This window comes from Monodelphis domestica, chromosome 4 (genome assembly GCF_027887165.1).
Source record: "Monodelphis domestica isolate mMonDom1 chromosome 4, mMonDom1.pri, whole genome shotgun sequence".
NCBI lineage: Eukaryota > Metazoa > Chordata > Mammalia > Didelphimorphia > Didelphidae > Monodelphis > Monodelphis domestica.
The window spans coordinates 253,697,082-253,715,565 of record NC_077230.1 but is presented as its reverse complement, the minus strand read 5'-3'; the positions used below and the strand labels follow the sequence as shown (position 1 = coordinate 253,715,565).

Sequence of the window (18,484 nt, the reverse complement as noted above, 5' to 3'; positions counted from 1 at the left end):
AGAGGACCAATACAAAAAAAAATAAATGTTATGCAAAGTTATATGGATACAAATTAGAAAAAGGAAGATAATACAGAGCTACCTAGTTACTCCTTTGCAGTAGCTACCTTGCAGGATTGTTGTAAAGAAAATAGTTGGTAAACTTTCAATCCTATAGACATGTGAGAACAAGCCAGACTAGAAGCAACAGTTTCATCTCACTCCAATCTGCTACTCAGACCTATGAAATGATAACTGGAATGGCTGGTGGATTCTAACAACAGACTAGAGGAAATTATGGTATAGACCAAGGAGACTAGTAACTTGAGGCAGGAGGCCAAATCATAATTTAATTTCTCCAACTTCCCAGCCTTACAAGGGTTGTCCCAGATACAACTGAATATAAAAACAGATACCCGTTTTGTTTGGACAAGTCAGATAGAGACCAAAGTTGGGATTTTGAAAACATGAAGTCTGGTGTGTTAAGTGGATCAAACATCATTTCCACAAAGTATGACTTAAAAAATTTATTTCTGAATAAAATATATGACAGTAACATTTTGCAAATAAAAGTTAAAAATAATTAAGAAACTCCATAAAAATATTGTACAACAGGATAATGAGCAATAAGTTACATAGTTAAATTACACATTTAGATTTTTCACTTTAGTTACATGTTCAAGCATAGCATTTTGACCTTTTAAAGAGAGTCTGCACTTCTTTCATCCTTACATTCAAAGATACATGTGATTAAATTATAAATAAGTTTGAATTTTCACACAAACAATTCAGTACTGAAGTTATAGGTAGAATGGTTGTATTTTATTAAGCCCTCTACTGTGAGCCTGAGAGGTAATATGGAATAAGGAACATGGGGGCCAAAGACCAGCCTTGGATTTAAGAAGACCCAAGTTAAAGGCCTGTCTACAATACCTACTAACCTTGGACAAATCACCTAACCTCTCAGGGTCTCCATGAAATTCTCTACAAATTAATTACAAAGAAGGGATCTGTATCAGGAGATAGAATTTCCATACTGGGAACCCTCACACCAAGAAATCAGTTCAAGAACAAAAGTATAGAGTGGCAAATTGGAGTTTCCCTTGGCCTGTAGGGATTTCTCCTCTTAAAATGGTTAGGGGACAAACATAGAGGGTAGGGAAACACAGAACCCAAGAAAATTATAATCCATTGTATTTTAGAGGCTTTTTGAAAGGACAAAGTACAAAAACAAAAACAAAAAGGGTTACACTTCCCTTTAACTTTTTCAAGAGCAGTTTTTTTAAATAACTTAAAATTATTTTCACTTTTTTATTTGTTAATTTGTTTGGGGACTAATTAATAACATATAAATATGACTGTTTTGAATAGACTACATTTTTCATCATGAAAAGGACAGGAATCCTTTCAGATATATCCGTAGAAGGAAGCTCCCTATTATTCCTCTTCATCCCCATATTTGAATAAAATAGATCATGGCTCTTATGAACTAGGAAAACCCTAACACAAGTGGGGGCAAAAAGATTTTGTTCAATAAATTAATGAACTAAAATAATTGGTTTAGGCCATTAGCCCACAGGCTTTGTTTCTAACTTAGCAACCAAACCAGCTGTTGCTCTTCAGAACTTGGGTAACTTGATTGAAAGTAATGTCATATTCAAGTTGCTTGGCTCCTTGGAAAAAATAGTAGTGTCCTACAACAACAATAATAAAAACAAATTTAAATGGTTAAATTCTTCGAATCTTAGATTTGTAGAGTTGGAAGGAACTTCTGGTATGATGGAAGCCCAGCCTGTAGCTGAGCAGGAAGTTCATCTACATCTTCAAATACAATAAGTAACACATAGTGTTTTTTAACTCAGTAGCACTGCCCAACCCATTTCATTCTAGGTATTTGTTAATTAATTCATTAATTGTTAAGAAGTATTATATGCATCAAAAAAAATCTGTTTCACTGTAGTTTCCTTATATCTAACATAGTTCTATTTTCTGGGACCAATTTCTAAACCATGTTGCCCATACTCTGCCTCCTCCACCCACAATCAGAACTTGGACTCTGTCCCCTAAGACCTTGGATTCTGAAAAGTGAGAATTCACCTTGTCTTGCCTCAAACCAGGCCCAAATGAGAGCTACTGTTAGAGCTCATACTGAGGGCAAATTGAAAGGTCCTTAGGAACTTGCCAGCATCAGGAATACTAAGAGCATTCTCTAGAGAATATTCCAGTAGATCCATGGCTCATCTTCATCCCTACTCTCTACTACAGTCTTACCATATGTACTCTAGAGAGAATCAGGAGCCACTGTGGCTTTTCTAGTGTATTTCCATGTTTATTCCCTACCAGTACAGAAAATCCTCTTCAGCTGGAGAATCTCAAAAGAGATTTCTTTTTTATCAAATAGCTTCTAAATACTTACTGTTGTAATAGAAGGCAGCTTCCACTTTAGGTCCAATACCTAAAAATTCCTTAGCAATCTGTTTGGGATAGTTCCTGTCCATTGATTGACTCCTCTCATCATATCTGATCAAAGAAATAACCAAGAAATGCTCTGTCAGAAGACTGGATAATAGTCATTATCATACCTATTCCCATGCCCCCAAAGTCATCTCTCTGGTAATTGGGCCCATTCTCTCCTTCCTTCCTTCCTTCCTTCCTTCCTTCCTTCCTTCCTTCCTTCCTTCCTTCCTTCCTTCCTTCCTTCCTTCCTTCCTTCCTTCCTTCCTTCCTTCCTTCCTTCCTTCCTTCCTTTTCCACAAAGGGCTATGCCAGAATGAAGATCAAATGAGCTCTCACTCTGTAAGAATCTCCTAAAAATGATAATATGTGACCCAGTAGGTAGCTTTCTATACAAGTTCAGACTGTTATTTGACAACCTTTCATCTTTACAACAGTTCTCCTCCCTGTATTCCTAGACTGTCATACCTGGTATTAGCTGCTAACTTCTCCTCTTTATGGGGACGACAGATTGAAAATAAATCCCCCTACTTCCCAAAGAAATTCTACCTACCATATCCATTACCCTTCCTCTGATGTTAAAATATGAATTAAAACTCAGAAAAAAACAAAATGGACAACTCTCCTGTCTTTTTATGACAAGTTTGTGCCAAGTCAAGAAACATTTAGATTTAAATACTGCATAGCAGAATGATGGAGTCCTTATGACTTCAAAACTGCTCTGGTCTGGGGCAACTGGGTGGCTCAGTGGAATGAAAGCCAGGCCTAGAGGCAGGAGGTCCTGGGTTCAAATCTGGATTCAAATCCTAGATGTGTGGCTCTGAGCAAGACCCTGCCTAGCCCTTACTGCTCTTCTGTATTGATTCTAAGATGGAAGGTAAGGGTTTCAAAATATAAATCAATAAATTGCTCTGATCCTCTGTTCACTGTCAAGTTCCCATCCATGTAGACACAGGATTTCCATGCAATAAGAGCCTTCCTCCTTTGCCAGCTGCTTACGTGAAATGTGTTTCATGTTTCTATGAACATTTTAAGTGTAGTAGAACACCCAAATGAAAAATAATCTATCACTAAAACTAGACTAATATTTCCTCAAAACTGATGATATTTGATGCTGGTCTTAAGCATTAAAAAGGATAAAAAGGCCTTCCAAACCTGTGTGCTCTGTCTCTAATATAGAGAAAGGGAGAGAACCATAGATAGCCCTTTTCCCCCTCCCTTCTGACTTGCCTTCTTAAGACAAAGATAATAAACAAGCAACCTCACCTCCAGTAATTATTTTCTACAAAGAAATATGTTTTCCGGGTAAATGGGTTATGAACAGCTGCATCAACTTTTTTCACATAGTTTGGGAAACCCAAAGAATGGATGCTCTTGGGATATTGTGTTAGGAGGTCTGTTCCCCTGACCACCCAGTACTTGTCATCTATGAAGAAAAATAATTTAATTTTAAAATGATGCCTTCCCCTTTGTCCAAAATCCAAATGCAGTTTATAAAGGAAGCATTAAAAATATATAACATTTTTAAAAGTAACAACCCTGCAGCATTTACCTCATAGTCCATTCCACAAATTCCCCCCAATCCATTCTACTTTTTCCATAATAACAAGTATCTTGAAGAAATTTAAGATTGAGGAGTGTGGGATGATTAATTAAAATAATTCAATCTCTACTTGATACAGCCTAATTCTGAAGGCCTTCAAGTATTTTCAGTCAGATATATGTGGACTGTTTTCACTTGCAGAGCTACATTAACATTATACATAAATCACAATAAAAACAAAGGTGAACTTGTCTTTTTAATGAGCAAGTAGAAATAAATATTCTTTAAACTCACTTTAATTTTATAAATTCACTAAAAATTGAGGAACCTGCTTGTATTGACAGAAAAGGATCCTCAATCAAAGAAAGCTGTCCTTGAAAAGACACTATTTCCCATCTCCCCCTATGCTCCTTCATCAATATGACCATCTTACATTTTCATGTATTGTATTCATTTGTTTGTTTTTTAATAACTTTGTTTTAGGTAGTAGGTTCATCTTCATTCAAGGTCTTCAAGCAGGGAAAGGATGTTGCATGAATGGGATTAGATGGCTGTTAGCGTCCTTTCTAACTCTACCCGTACGATTTTCTGATACTGTCATTTTGGTATTGGGGCGATTCTGGGTGACAGTTCATGGTGGTACATACAAAAGATAGGCGAGTTCAGAATACTGTACCATATAAAAGCTACTGGTATTTCCTTAACTTGGAATTTCTTTAGGTGTAGTTACTGCCAAAAATAATGGAGAGAAAATAAAACAATGTGTATAGTTACCTTTAAAAAGAAGAACTTGATCCTTAGATTCAATTTCATAGGCAGCCTGAATGCCAAATGGTAGGGATGGCCAGAATGAAGAGAGCAAATTAACACTCACTACTGGGTTTTGGGGCTGTTTGCGCCATAAGAACCTGATAGGAAAGACAATGCATAGATAGAAGAATTAGTCTCATTCTATGTTCAAGAGGATGAGTCCAATGTCAAAATTACCCAAGTTCAAATCTGGCCTCAGATACTTATTGCAAGACCATGGAAAAATCATTTAACCTCTCTCTGTCTCAGTTTCCTCAATAGTAAAATGGGGATAATAATTGAACCTACTTCCTATAGTTGTTGTAAGCATCAAATGGCATATATTCGTAAAGTGTTTAGAATAGCATGGGTAATTTAAAAGTGTTTGTTTCCTTCTTTCTAGAGAGATGCCAACAACAGCAACTCCCACTTATTTAATCCATTGAGGCCAAACTATACCTGTAAATAATCTTTCTCTAGAGACCTCTCAGAAAAATAAAGATATGCTTACTGCTGACCTACCACTAAAACACTTGAATTTCTTTCTATGTATGGACCAAAATGTGAAGTATTTCATGTTTATTCTAGTATTCTGTACACAGCTGGGTGTTTGATAAATACAGAATAAAGATAAATAATTTTCTTGATAAATTTAATATTTTATATTTGATAAATATATTTGAAAATTTTCATAAATATATTTGATAAATATAATAAAATCAATAAAATTTGATAAATACAAATAAAGAGGTGCTTCTCAGTAATGTTATAACCAAACACTAAGGTAATGAATTCCATTTGTGAAACCTTACTATAGTGTAGTTTGGCAGATTTCCTGATTTCTTATTTATAAAATGAAAGGGTCAGTGGACAAATTTTATTAAGAAACTGCTAAGTATTTAGTATTGTACTAAGCACTGGAGTACACAAAAATTAATCCTTGACCTTTAGGAATTCACAGTCTAATGGGGGAGACAAGGAGATAAATACATATAAATGGTCCTTTATGCAAGAACAAGCTATATACAAGATTGGACTAAATAATAATAATATTTAACATATATCCAGAACTTGAAGGTTTGCAAAGGGATTTACAAGCATCATCTCATTTGATCCCCACAACAACCCTATGAGGCAAGTGCTAGTATCATATAGATTTTATAGATATGGTAACTGAATCTGAGAGAGCTGAAAAGACTTGTCCAGGGAAGCCCTGCTAAGGTGCCTGTGGTAGGCTATTGAGTTTAGAACTCAAAGCCAAACTCTGTGCCATACCATCTTCCTTCCAAGTCAAATTTTATAACTGTACAACCCTGTAATTTTATTTGAAAGTTGGCCTACCTATCTTTGAAGAAAAGAATTTCTCCTCGGAGTGTAGTAATGGCATCAAAAGCCATGTGGGAATTGCAGATGCTTGGCATGTTATTGGGTTTAGTGGGCAATCCTGGTGACTTAGAAGGATGATTCACTGGACCTCCTGAAAAAAAAAGGTCCCAAAAGCATTTGAAAACATCACATGCTACCTTATGAGGGAAACCACTCTATAAAGTTCTTTTGAGACATGGCAAATTTTCTTGAATAACAATGAATGAAAATTATTTGAGCATTTTGCCTCTGAAACAGTTAATGGATTTGGTGCTGATATATATATATATATATATATATATATATATATATATATATATATATATATATATATATGATTTAGCTTGATTTCATATAATAGTTTCTCCTAAGCTAAGAGGAGGGAGCCCTACTTTCATCTACTTCATCTGGATTCTCCTTTTGGGATTCTCTTGGAACTTTTCTAATGGAGTTACCCCTTTGTTTGACACTCTTTTCAAAATGGAGAATTAGTTCAGTGAAATAGGGAGTATACTGGAATGGGAGCAAGGAGCTCTGGGTTCTAGGTCTGGCTATGCCACTAGTTGGTAGGATGACCTTCATAAAGTCAATTCACTTCTCCCTTTGATTCATCCAGGAGACTGCACTAGATGATTTCTAAGATATCTTCAAACTCCAACATCTTGTGATTCCATGACTTCAGTTCCTCATGCTCATAGTAAATATTAGATGATGTTAATAGAGAAATTTTGTGTGCCTACCATAGAGGGCTTGAATGCCTTTGATATCATCATGAGAAAGGCGGAATTGTCTGGGGTCAGCTCTTCTGTAGGTGGGATACATTAAGGCTTGTGGATCATTAGAATGATCAAGACCCAGTGAATGGCCAAATTCATGAGCAGCAACAAGAAACAAGTTGTATCCTGAAAAGGAAATGGTCCAGGTAAGAATCAGTGATATCCAAAGGCAGGTTTTAAATAAAGAATACAGTTATACAAATAAATGGTGCCTAAACACTGAGTACAGCTCTGGGAGATCTCTCGTATCATTACCCAGTGTGAATGACTAATGATCTAGCTAAATGACTTTCTAGCTAAATGACTTTCTTTGAACTGTTCTTTCCTCCAGGCTCTGTCCACCTACTACTAGTACCTCACAGACTGGAAGTCAGCAAAAAAAGAGGAAGCTAAGAGGGAAAGAACTGGAAGAAAAGAGTAACAAAATTTTTTAAAATTGGGTTTAAGGGTTTTAAAAAGTAAAGATCTCTGATAATAGAAACTTTTCTAGACAATAAAAAATATTCTAAACAGAATAGCCCATTCCTTCATTTTCTAGCAGAACCATAGTTAAGCCAGAAAAATAAGAAAATAAGAAAAATAAGCCAGAAAAAATTCTTGGTTAAGCTATTTAGCGAAATAACTTCACAACCTTCCTGGATAACCCATACCCATGATAAATAATAGTCAGTGTTCTCAGTAGAATGTAAACTCCTTGTGGTCAGGGACTGTTTTGTTGATATCTTTCTATCCAAAGCCCCAAGTTTAGTGCCTAGCACACAGTAAGAATTTAGTAGATGTTTATTTAATTGAATTAAATCAAATTCTTCCTAATTTATATATCTTGTACTTCAATTTAAGACTTTTCCCTCTTGTTCAGTGTTCAAAAAGCATCGATAATATTTGGTTACCCTCTCATATATATGAGAGCTCCTGCATTTGTACTTGTAGACTATTATTAAGTTTCCTCTTCTCCAGACCAAATGATCCCAGATTCTTTGACACTTCTTCATATCTAGTCTAATTTCAGTGAATTTTTACAAATTCAAATAGATATACAATTTGTATATATACTATTAGGTTATAATATCTGCTCCCCTCTTTCCTCTTGCCTCTTGTCAGACATGATTTATCCCCTGAGCATGAAAGAGAGAGTAAGGAGTCTGTTACACATAGCATGTAATTGTTTCTCAAATAATTTCTCCCACTTCCAACAGCCTAGTCTCAGTCTCTGACTATGACACTTTTTTGGCTTCTTTAAAAAAGGTGACTAAATGTTAGAAGAACAGGCTTAGGGCACATCACCACATTCCTGAACCCTGAATAAAGCCAAGGAGTGTAGAGATATAGCATAGGAACAATATGAATAATGTCCTCGCGTTGGGTGAGGGGAGCAAGGCACAGATATCATCTCGCCACTGAATAAACTCGGTAGCCTTTAGGTCACAGAAAAAAAAAATTGGATAATAAGAAAAAGCAAAAACTTTTTTATTCAATCAAATAAAACCAATGAGATTATATAATATCTTATTGCTGAGCATGGCATTCTCTCCTTCTCAAGACGCTTCAGTTACTCCAATTGTCCAAAAGATTGAATGCAAGCTTCTCTGTCTGGTATTTAAAGCCCGTTACATTTTACATTACATTTACTATTTTCTCCATGTCCTGACTCCCTTTGTGCCTCTGCACTGACTGCTCCCCATACCTTGAATGAACTCTTCATTTCCACCTCCTAGAAACCTTAGCTTCCTTCAAAGCCCAGCCTCAGTGACCTTTTCTTTTATTTTTTTAACCTCCTGGTTCCCTCTGGTGCTTATGACCTCCCAGCCCAGAAGTTTCTTTGTATTTATTTTGAATACATTTTGCATTTACATATATATCTAGGCTAATGTTGTTTCTTTCTAATGGGATATACACTTCTTAAGGGCATCTTCTATTAAAAATTTTTGTTTTTTTATCTCCTGAGTCTAGGACAATGTCTGGTACATAGTAGATACTCATTAAATGCTTGTGGACAAAAAGGAGGAATGAAGGAATAAAGGAACGTGAATCTGAGCTCTGTTATAATTTGTAGGATAGACACACTAAGAGAATAGCTTTTATTTGCCTACCTCTTAAATCTCTTGTCCAACTTTCATCCTCATCAAAGTGGGCATCTCCTCCAATACCAGGGCCAGGAGCATAGGCATGGGCTAAGGTGCCATCCCGGCCATCAAAAGGAGAAAAGTCACCATGAACTTAGATGAAAAGAAAGAAAACACAATGAATTCTCTTCATACTATCAGATAAACTGAGAACTATGTAGGGAAAGTAAGTATTACATCTTAAAGACTACCTTACCTCCAGATGCAAAAGAGATCATTATGTCTGCTTCTCCTGTGTAAATCCTTCTGAATGTCAGGGGGGTTACATTGCTCCATACTTCAAAAGCTCTCTTAATGGCATAGTCTACATCATCTCTGGTCATGTCAGGGGTATAGTTCATTATTCTTTCCCAAAAACAATGAGAAAAACAATTAAAATTATTGATTGCTATATTAGAATAGAATATGTTGGTTTTTAACCATTGTTGGAGGGGGAGAAATAAGGTATTTGATAGCAATTAACCTAACAGATAATTGAATCTTTGCTCGCTTTAGCTATTCTTTAAAAATTTTAATTCTTAATTCCTCCCTTTCATCTTGGAATCAATACTGCATCTTCATTCCAAGGTAGAAGAGTAGTAAGGGCTAGAAGATTTGCCCAGGATCTTGTCACACAGCTAGGGGAAGTTTCTGAGGTCAAATTTGAAACTAGGACTTCCCATCTATAGGCCTGGCCCTTAATTCTTGGAGCCACTTAGCTGCCCCCACTTTTAGCTATTTTAAAAGGATTTTTAAAAAAATTCAGTATGCTGCACAAGGACTTTCCTAATAACCTCACTTGAATTTTAATCCTTCTTGAAATTAATTTGCATTACTTGTATATGATTTATTATTAGTTACTTGTGTACATATCTAATCCTACCCCCTCCAATAAAATGTAAACTACTCAAGTAAGGGATTAATTAGTTTTGTCTTTTTAGCTCCCTCATCTAGCCCAATGCCTAGCATATTGTAAATACTTTTTATTTTTAAATTTAAGATTCTTTTTAAATTTTTAGTTTGAAATTTACTCCCTCCCTCCTGCCCAACCCCTACTCATTAAGAAGGCAAGCAATATGATGTAGGTACTTAATAAATGTTAGTTGATTTAAAATGAATTTAACAAAGTATCATAGCTCAAATTCTTGTCCTGGTTCAATCACAGACATAATTAATGTGAAATTGCAATACCATCATGTTGCTTCCATGGATCATGAATATGTAGGAATATTGACTTGTTGCCAATGGTCCAGACTGCTCTGCTTGAATTTACCCTCTGATTTCAGGCAATTATTCCTTCTTTCACTCAACAAATACTGATTGAGTACTTACTATATGCAAGACACTATATTATTTTATATATATATAAGGAAACAGGCTCTGAAAGCCTGCTGAATTTCAGATAGAATGGCTAGTAAATGGCAAACCAGAGATCTACTTAGATCTCTTTCACTCTAGCACATTTCCTATCCAATATGAAATTTTATTTAAATTCATATTTAGGATAATGTTTCCCTGAAGAGCAACAAGAGGAGTATCGACACACTTAGTCATTCTAATGTAAGATCACCATCTTGAGTACATATTATCATGGTTCTTAATTTATACAGTAGATCTCTCCCCAGTAAATTCATAGGGGATTTAGGCATTAGAAGGAATAAATGTTCTATGGATTAAGATCCTACAGACACCATTCGTGGTGAAAGCTTTTGGACTTCTAAAGGTTTTGCAGTCATCCTGACAACACTAATATAGGCAATAGAAATACAATTAGAATCAGCACAGATCTTGATGTCTCAGTATCTAGAAGACAATTGTATAATGTATTTCCAACTTTCGATGTCACATGTGGTTCATTGCTATCTGGGGAGAATGGACTGGTATGATGGGTGTAATTATATTGGTGTCTAGAAAATCAAATGTTTCAATCTTTGATTCCAGAGTCCTTTCTTCCCTTTCAAACCTTCATAAAGGTCTGGGTGACCCTCTTTGAGATTGTTGAAGAAGATTTATATTTTGGCTATTGCATGGACATGCCCCACTTTGGATATATTGTAACTTCTCATTTGCCTCATTTTGGTTATTGTTTCTATCATTCCCATAATCTCCATAATTGCTATTTCTGAAATTGTTTCTGTTGTTATTATTGTTTATAAAATAGTTGTTGTTCCCAGGATAGTTACTCTTAAAGTTTCCACCATTATTTCTCAAAATTATTGAATATTTGATTCCAGCATCTGCAATTTAGCATTTAAGCGTCCCCCTTTTCTTCATAAGTAGCATACTAGTCTTTCACTTATATATACTCATACAGGAGCCATAGGTACCCCAGAATTTTTATCCCTTTTTTTCAAGCTTTCCCTTTAATATTTTTATATCCTTTCTTAATGTATCCACTAAATCACTATCATCTTCACCTTTCCTTTCTCGCTCATTATACACATATACTGTCACTCTCCTTAATTCATCAAGGTCCATATTCACCCAGTTAGGACAATTGGTTTTGAAATAGTCCATGACGACTCTAAAACAATTTTTCACAAACTGCCTTCTCAATTGTCTAATATCTCTTTCTCTGGTCAAATCTAGATCTTCCTTCCAGTTTTATAAGTTGGTCCATGAACTGTGAAGGATTTTCTCCAATACCTTGTTTTAATTTCTCAAATTTTGTCCAGGTACTTAGTCTGTCAGAATATGCTCTCATTGAATTAAATACTGCCTCCCTAGCTTGACATAATCTCATGTGGTCCACTTCCTCATTAAAATCCCAATGAGGGCCCTGAAGAGGCCAATGAACTGTACTCATTCCATCAGCCTCATTAGTAAGCCTGATAACCTTATCCTCTTCCCTTTTAGCTAATAATTCATCTAACAAATGCCCCAAATCAGTCCAGGTTGGATCAAATTGTCAGCAAATGCTTTCTAGTTTTTTTTTTAATAACAGCAATAGGCTCCTCCTCAAAATAAGGGGTACTCCATTTTTAGATCCCTTAATATCCTGAGGGGTAAATGGTTTTTTATGCTTAATATTTACTAGCTGTCTTTAAAGGTTGATACTGCTCTTAAAGTCTTGTATCTACTTTCTTTTGTTTTATTTTTTACTTTAGGTGTGTTAGCGGAAGAAGTAGAACCAGTTAGAGAGATAGGTTGGATAAAGCAAGAGATAGTTTCAATTTGTTGGGAAATAGTTTTTCCAGTTGGGAGATGGTATCTTCAAGGTGTTTAATTTTAGAGATAGCTTCATTCTGCTGAGAGATATTTTTGGCCATTTGAGAGATACATGGTTCCAGGTATGCCAGTCTAGTTTCCATTCAGCTATCTTTCAGTTGTCTTCCTTTCTTAGATAGAATTAGGTTAATACTTGGTAAAATTTGTATTCTTGAAATAATCCTGACAGAACAAATACCCCTAGCAAAGGTAATAATTGGAGAATATCTAAAACTGTGAGATGTAACACCTCAGTCAAGTTCCCTGGTAATGGGAGTTGTTTGAGGTAGAGAGGAACCTCCTCCTACACTATCTGCACCATGATATCTAGCACCATGGTTATACTTCTAGCTTTTTGCCTATTATTTGAAAGGAACAGAAGATCAATAGATTAATCAAATTTCTACCTGGCTTGCCAGGCTGCTAAGGGTTAAATTTGGGTTAGGAGTTTGACAAATGTGAGAAGAGCAATTTGATAACAACACTGAGTTTAAATTTAGAAAAAGTTTAGATAGAAAAAAGAAGGAGGAAAATTAAATTAGTATTCTATACCATAAAAATATACCCCAAATCCTAATTTTACATAAGATTTCTTTTTTTAACCCTTAACTTCTGTCTTGGAATCAATACTAGGCATTGGTTCCAAGGCAGAAGAGTGGTAAGGGCTAGGCAATGGGGGTCAAGTGACTTTCCCAGGGTCACACAGTTAGGAAGTGTCTGAGATCAGATTTGGACACAGGACCTCCCATCTCCAGGCTTTGCTCTCAATCCACTGAGCTATCCAGCTGCCCTTCTACCTAAGATTTCTAAAAACCCTAATCTAACTGTCTTTGAGGACAGGTTCTTCTCCCTGAGCAATACCCAAGCCTAATTTACCTATGCTGTCTATCTGAAAAAAAATACTCATTAATTAAAATTAATTACTCGTGCTTTAGACAAAGCTATTTAAATGTAAGGGTCTGTTAACTTTAAAAATGTTCTTATAGCTATTTTAATATGTTTGGCTTCATTTGTAATTTGTGTATTTTTCCTATGTACTTATTTCTTTCAATTTCTACCCAATGAAATCAAATATAACAAGGTTAGCTCCTTTTTTCATATGATAACCCTTCATATTGTTGTTGACAACTATCATGCTCCCTGTAATTTCTTTCAATATATTTTCATAGGACACAAAGTTGATTTTCTTGACAATCTTTATTGCCTTCTACTGCATTTCAATATCCTCTTCAAGATGTGGCAGTAAGAACTGAATATAATATATAAAGTATTGTCTGACCAGGGTAGAAGACAAGCAGGACTCTTACTTCCTTATTCCTGGATGCTTTTACTCTTTAAAAGCAATCTAAGACTGAATAAGCTTTCTTGGCATTCATATAATACATATGATTCATAAGTAGTTCATAGTTCCACTAAAATCCCCAGATCTTTTCAGACAAAGTGCTATCTGTGAATCTCTCATATTCTTTCTGTGAAGTCAATTTTTTTAAGACTTTACATGTGTCCTAATAAATGATATATTGCTAGATTTGTCCCAATATTCTAGCTTGTCAAAAAGTTTTTCTAATATTAATTTGTAATCCATTATACTAGCTTTCTCTCCCAGTCTTATGTCATCTACACATTTGAAAAGCATGATGTGTATTCTTTTATCCAAGTTTATTGATGTCTGAAAGTCTAATAACTCAGAGCCAACAACAGATAACTGGACCACTTCACTAGACCCATCCTTCCAGATCAACATGAAACAATTAATGACAACTCTTTCAGCCTGTTAAATAAGCCATAAACCCAGTCAATCATTTTGTCATCTAACCCAGGTCTCTCCATTTTTCAAAAGCCTAGCATGAGAGACATTATCAAGGGCTTTCCTAAAATTTGGGGTAACTAGTTTTTTCTTGAGCTAAAGAAGGTGGCCAATGTCACAAGGATAGCATTTCTAGAAAGAAAGGTTGGTCAACAATGCCAAATATTACATAGAGGTGAAAGAAGATAAAGACTTTAAAAATCCATTGGATTTGATGGTTGAGAGGTATTGTTAGCTTCCCAGAAAACAGTATTAATAGAGCAGGGGAGATAGAAAGCAGATTGGTCAAATTTGGGGAGTAATCAGCTATTTAGCAACAAACTAAGATTAGCTGAGTGTAAGAGTCAACAGGTTCTGAATCAGGCTTGAGATCATCGATTATAGAGATAGTAACTCCTGATCATGAGTTTTAGTACTTGAGCTTTATAAGTGAAATTGGTCAAACAAGGCATATTTTCAATCTCCAGATTTGAAAATTTAAGCATTTTGAGTTCTGTGCCTTGAATAGTTGAAGTTCCATTATCTGCAGATAAGGCAAGTGTTACTATGCATAAAAATACCTGAATAAAATGTTACCTGTAGGTAAGATCATATTTCTTCCATGTTGGTCGATTTGGGAAAACACCATACTTTTGTACATCAGGAACTCCACATCGAGGTTTGTGCATAATCTCCAAAGTTCTGGAGTCCAGTGTGCCTGTCACCTCCATCCCAAAGAACTTCTGCATTTCCTCAATCTTCTGCACTACTGGGTTATTACCTTTTACTCTATTCAAAGGCATTTCTTCCAGATTAAGGCCAAAATATTTTTTCAGGTAATTCTAAGGAAATTAGTAAACATGAGAAGAATTTATCCCACCTATAAGTTTCTCTGAGGTCTCATATAAGCAACATGGGAACATTAATAAGAATTTCTGGAAATTATGTAAACAGAACAAGAAAAGCAATATATACAAATACATCAATGCAAATGGAAAAGACAAGAAGAAGCAAGCAAATTTGAACATTATGTAATTGTATTGACTATTCTTAAAAAGAATGACTCTCTGGGCAAATAATAAGAGAGTGATGTATTAGGTAATAAAGATAATGGAAGTGTTATAAAAATTTTAAACTATTAATGAGTTCTTAAACCATTTCAAATATAAATCTGTATCTATACATAGCTATAGATATCTGAGAGAAATTGAACATGATTTCATTGATCTATCCATTTCAGCTATCTTAAGAAAATAATAGAACAGTGTATTCTGGAGCATAAACTGGTGCTGTCTCTCTTTTTAGGGGGTATGGGGAGGAAGGTAGACTGACAGGTGCCGACCCATGATTTCACATTTGGAAACTCTTGGAGTGGGAATTTATTCAACCTTATCAGTTGTTCTGTAACTTGTAATCTTTTAAGAGTAGTCTGGGGCACCAACAGATTAAGTGACTTGTTCCTGATTCCACAGACTATACATATCAGAAGTAGAACCTCAACCTAGCTCTTTCTGATTCAAGGGTCAGTCTTCTATCCACTATGTCTTCTTGTTTCTCCAACATCATTAAGATGGCTAGAAACTTTGTGCTGACTATGTTGGCCTCACTTAGAGAGTAGTGGTACACTTTCATTTAATGATCACTGCTCCAACTGGGGTGGTTATTTTTTTCCTAGTATACATCTTCTGTTTTCTGGTTTATCCTATTTAACCAATTTCCATTTGAACTTCAAAGAAATTCATGTCCACCTTAAAATGAAAGATATTACTCAAAAATATTCCTCAGTCTATGACTTGAAAAGGAAAATAGACAAATATTATTTGATATTAAAACACAAATACATATATATTCTCGTTGAGCTTGGCATTTCTCCATTTCCTCTATCAATATGACAAATTGAGGGAAGAGTGAAAGTTATTCCATTCAAATAATGCTTGTAAAGAAAAATGGTTGAGTAGAAGAGGATTATCCAGATAGATGGTGAGTATTGAGGGAGTTGATTTTATGAACTGAAATACCAAAAGATTAATGACAATATTGCAGATGAAATAGATCTCTAATTATTATCACACCTCCAATTCATGTTTGCAATGTCCCTTACAAAGTAAGTAATATAACTTCATCTCTATCTCAGTTTAAAATACTCTTTCAATACCATTGTTTTGAAATTTTCCTATTTGGCAAAGGAAGATTATATATATGAAACAGACTTGAAGTAGTTAATTCTAATGTCTCAGATAGGTTTAGTGAATTCTCTAATGCTATCCCATGATGATTTTAAACAAGGAGTTTTCAAAATAAAATCAGCAAATCAACAAGGAAGCATTTATTGAAGATCTACTATAAGCAAGCATCTACTTAGCTCCTATATTAGACATTGACCAATTTTCCAGCAAAGCATTGGAGCCAAAAAATACACATAATTGTTGACTGAATGCAATAGGGAAACATACCTGTACAAACAAGAGCTCTTTATCAAAAGATGAAGGACTGATTAATGGAAGAGAGTAGGAGATAGAGGCATGCAGAGCCAATATCAGCAGAAAGCTTCTCATTCTGACAGTCTCTTCTGTCTTTCAGTTAGTCAGTTCACTCTCTTCCTTTCCTATACTAGGTTCCCCAATGGTCCTTCTTTATATAGGACTCAGACTGGCTTTGTAAATCTCAGCCCTAGGATGAGTCACTGTTCATATCACCCTTTGATTTGTCACCATAGCATGTAAACACATGTTTAGCTCTCTTCCAGGATAAGGAAAAGGGACCCACAAGTCTCAAAGATAAACCAAAGGGACCTGCAAGTCAAATAGCTTCTAGTGTCTTCCCTTTAGCAACCCAATGATGAAGTTCTCTAGAAAATGCCTTACCATTCTGGTATCTGCTTAATTGCAAAAACACTTATTATGTTCTGGTGCCTTGCAGAGTGGCTTTCTTTAAGTCCTCACTAAAATTCCATCTTTTACTGGAAGTTTTCTCCAACTTTTCTTAATTCTAATGTTTTCCTTTCATTAATTATTTTCTATTTATCCTGCATATAGCTTTATATATGTATGTATGTATATATGTGTGTGTTTTATATATACAAACACATACCTATACATATATGTTGGCACACATATGTATATATAATTTGTTTATATGTTGTCTTCCCCATTAGATGTGTTCCCTGAGGGCAGGAATTAGCTTTTACCTCCTTTTGTGTCCCTATCACTTAGCACAATGTCTGGCACAGAGTAGGCTCTTAAATATTTATTGATCAGTCAAATATGACTAGATATTTGACAAATGTTTGTTGAATTAAAATTACCAAGAAAAGTCAAAGAGGTAGCTGGGTGGCTCAGTGGATTGAAAGCCAGACCTAGAAACAGGAAGTCCCTGGTTCAAATCTGACCTCAGACATTTCCCAATTGTGTGACCCTGGGCAAGTCACTTAACCCCCATTGCCTCGCTTTCACCATTCTTCTGCCCTGAAATCTATATGCAGTATTGATTCTAAGATGGAAGGTAAGGGTTATTAAAAAATAATAAAGTCAGAAGATTAGCAATGCTAACAATTAGATGGATAAAAACAGTATTTTAGGAAGTGATTACTGCATTAGAGTCTCAACATAATGCTTTAGGAGCATATGAATTAGATCTAGAAAGGGTCTCAAATTATTTAATTCAATCTCATTTATAGAGGAGAATTGTGGGATCATAGATACAGAAGGAGAAGACCTTGGAAGTCTTTCCCTCTCACCTCCTCATTACAGATGAGGAAATCAAGTCTATGAAGTTGTGACTTACCAAAAGCCATACAGTACATGTCTGAGGAACTATTTGAACCCACATGCACTTTGTCCATGAGGCCACCCGCCTGAGGTTTGTGACTTGTGTTCAAGATCACACAGGTCGTAGGTGTCAGAAGTAGGATGTTAAACAAGGGACTCAGACCAAATCAAATCCTTTATTTGCTATGACTTCCCAGTGCAGGATTTAATTTTGCTTATGTCTCAACATCTGTGAAATGTCTGCCTGCTATGTCCTATCCAGATAGCATCCTTGGTCCAGAACGAAGAGGGACATTAGAGGATATCTATCTAGTCTAACTCTCATTTTTCAAAGGAGAAAATGGAGGTCTTGAGGAGTGAAATACTTTCCCTCAAGTCACTCAGCGAGTTCATGCAGAGCCTTTGTTTTTTCTCTTTATCCCACTACTCTGCCTTCTTTCTGTGGTGGAAGAAACAGAACCTCCAGGACAACACTCAAAATGAACTTGTCATCCACATAATCCAGCTCTTGAAAAAGCCAGGCTTTAGTGGAGAAGGTACAGACATACAAAACCAGCAGTGAAAGGTTAATGAATCAGCTACATTTCCATCATTATTTTAAATTGTAGTTGTTTTAGTCTGATTCCAGCACCATTCAGAGAATGGACTGTTCCTATAGTTTCAGGTGTATTGGGACCCTAGACTTGGAAATGGGGGCCTTCAACCTAAGCCTCTAC

General features: G+C 35.5%; 1 protein-coding gene across 1 annotated transcript; it reads right to left on the bottom strand.

The window, feature by feature from the left end:
• Positions 1-528: 528 nt before the first annotated feature.
• On the bottom strand, positions 529-16,660 carry LOC100012514 (macrophage metalloelastase). The gene is made up of 10 exons (XM_001366802.3): positions 16,455-16,660; positions 14,599-14,843; positions 9,226-9,374; positions 8,997-9,122; positions 6,871-7,032; positions 6,107-6,242; positions 4,751-4,884; positions 3,700-3,859; positions 2,396-2,499; positions 529-1,673 (listed from the first exon to the last, which is right to left on the bottom strand). Exons 1-10 carry the CDS (start codon positions 16,554-16,556, stop codon positions 1,573-1,575), a joined length of 1,419 nt encoding a protein of 472 aa, XP_001366839.2. The 5' UTR covers positions 16,557-16,660; the 3' UTR covers positions 529-1,572.
• Between the last annotated feature and the right edge of the window lie 1,824 nt (positions 16,661-18,484).

Bases quoted from the DNA above. Each gene is read 5' to 3' on its own strand.
- LOC100012514 (XM_001366802.3), bottom strand. From the start codon at position 16,556: ATGAGAAGCTTTCTGCTGATATTGGCTCTGCATGCCTCTATCTCCTAC. The intron at 6,243-6,870 runs GTAGGCACACAA...TTTTTTTTTCAG, and splicing joins AGGCATTCAAGCCCTCTATG to GAGGTCCAGTGAATCATCCT. The intron at 1,674-2,395 runs GTAAGTATTTAG...TTGTTGTTGTAG, and splicing joins AGCTGCCTTCTATTACAACA to GACACTACTATTTTTTCCAA.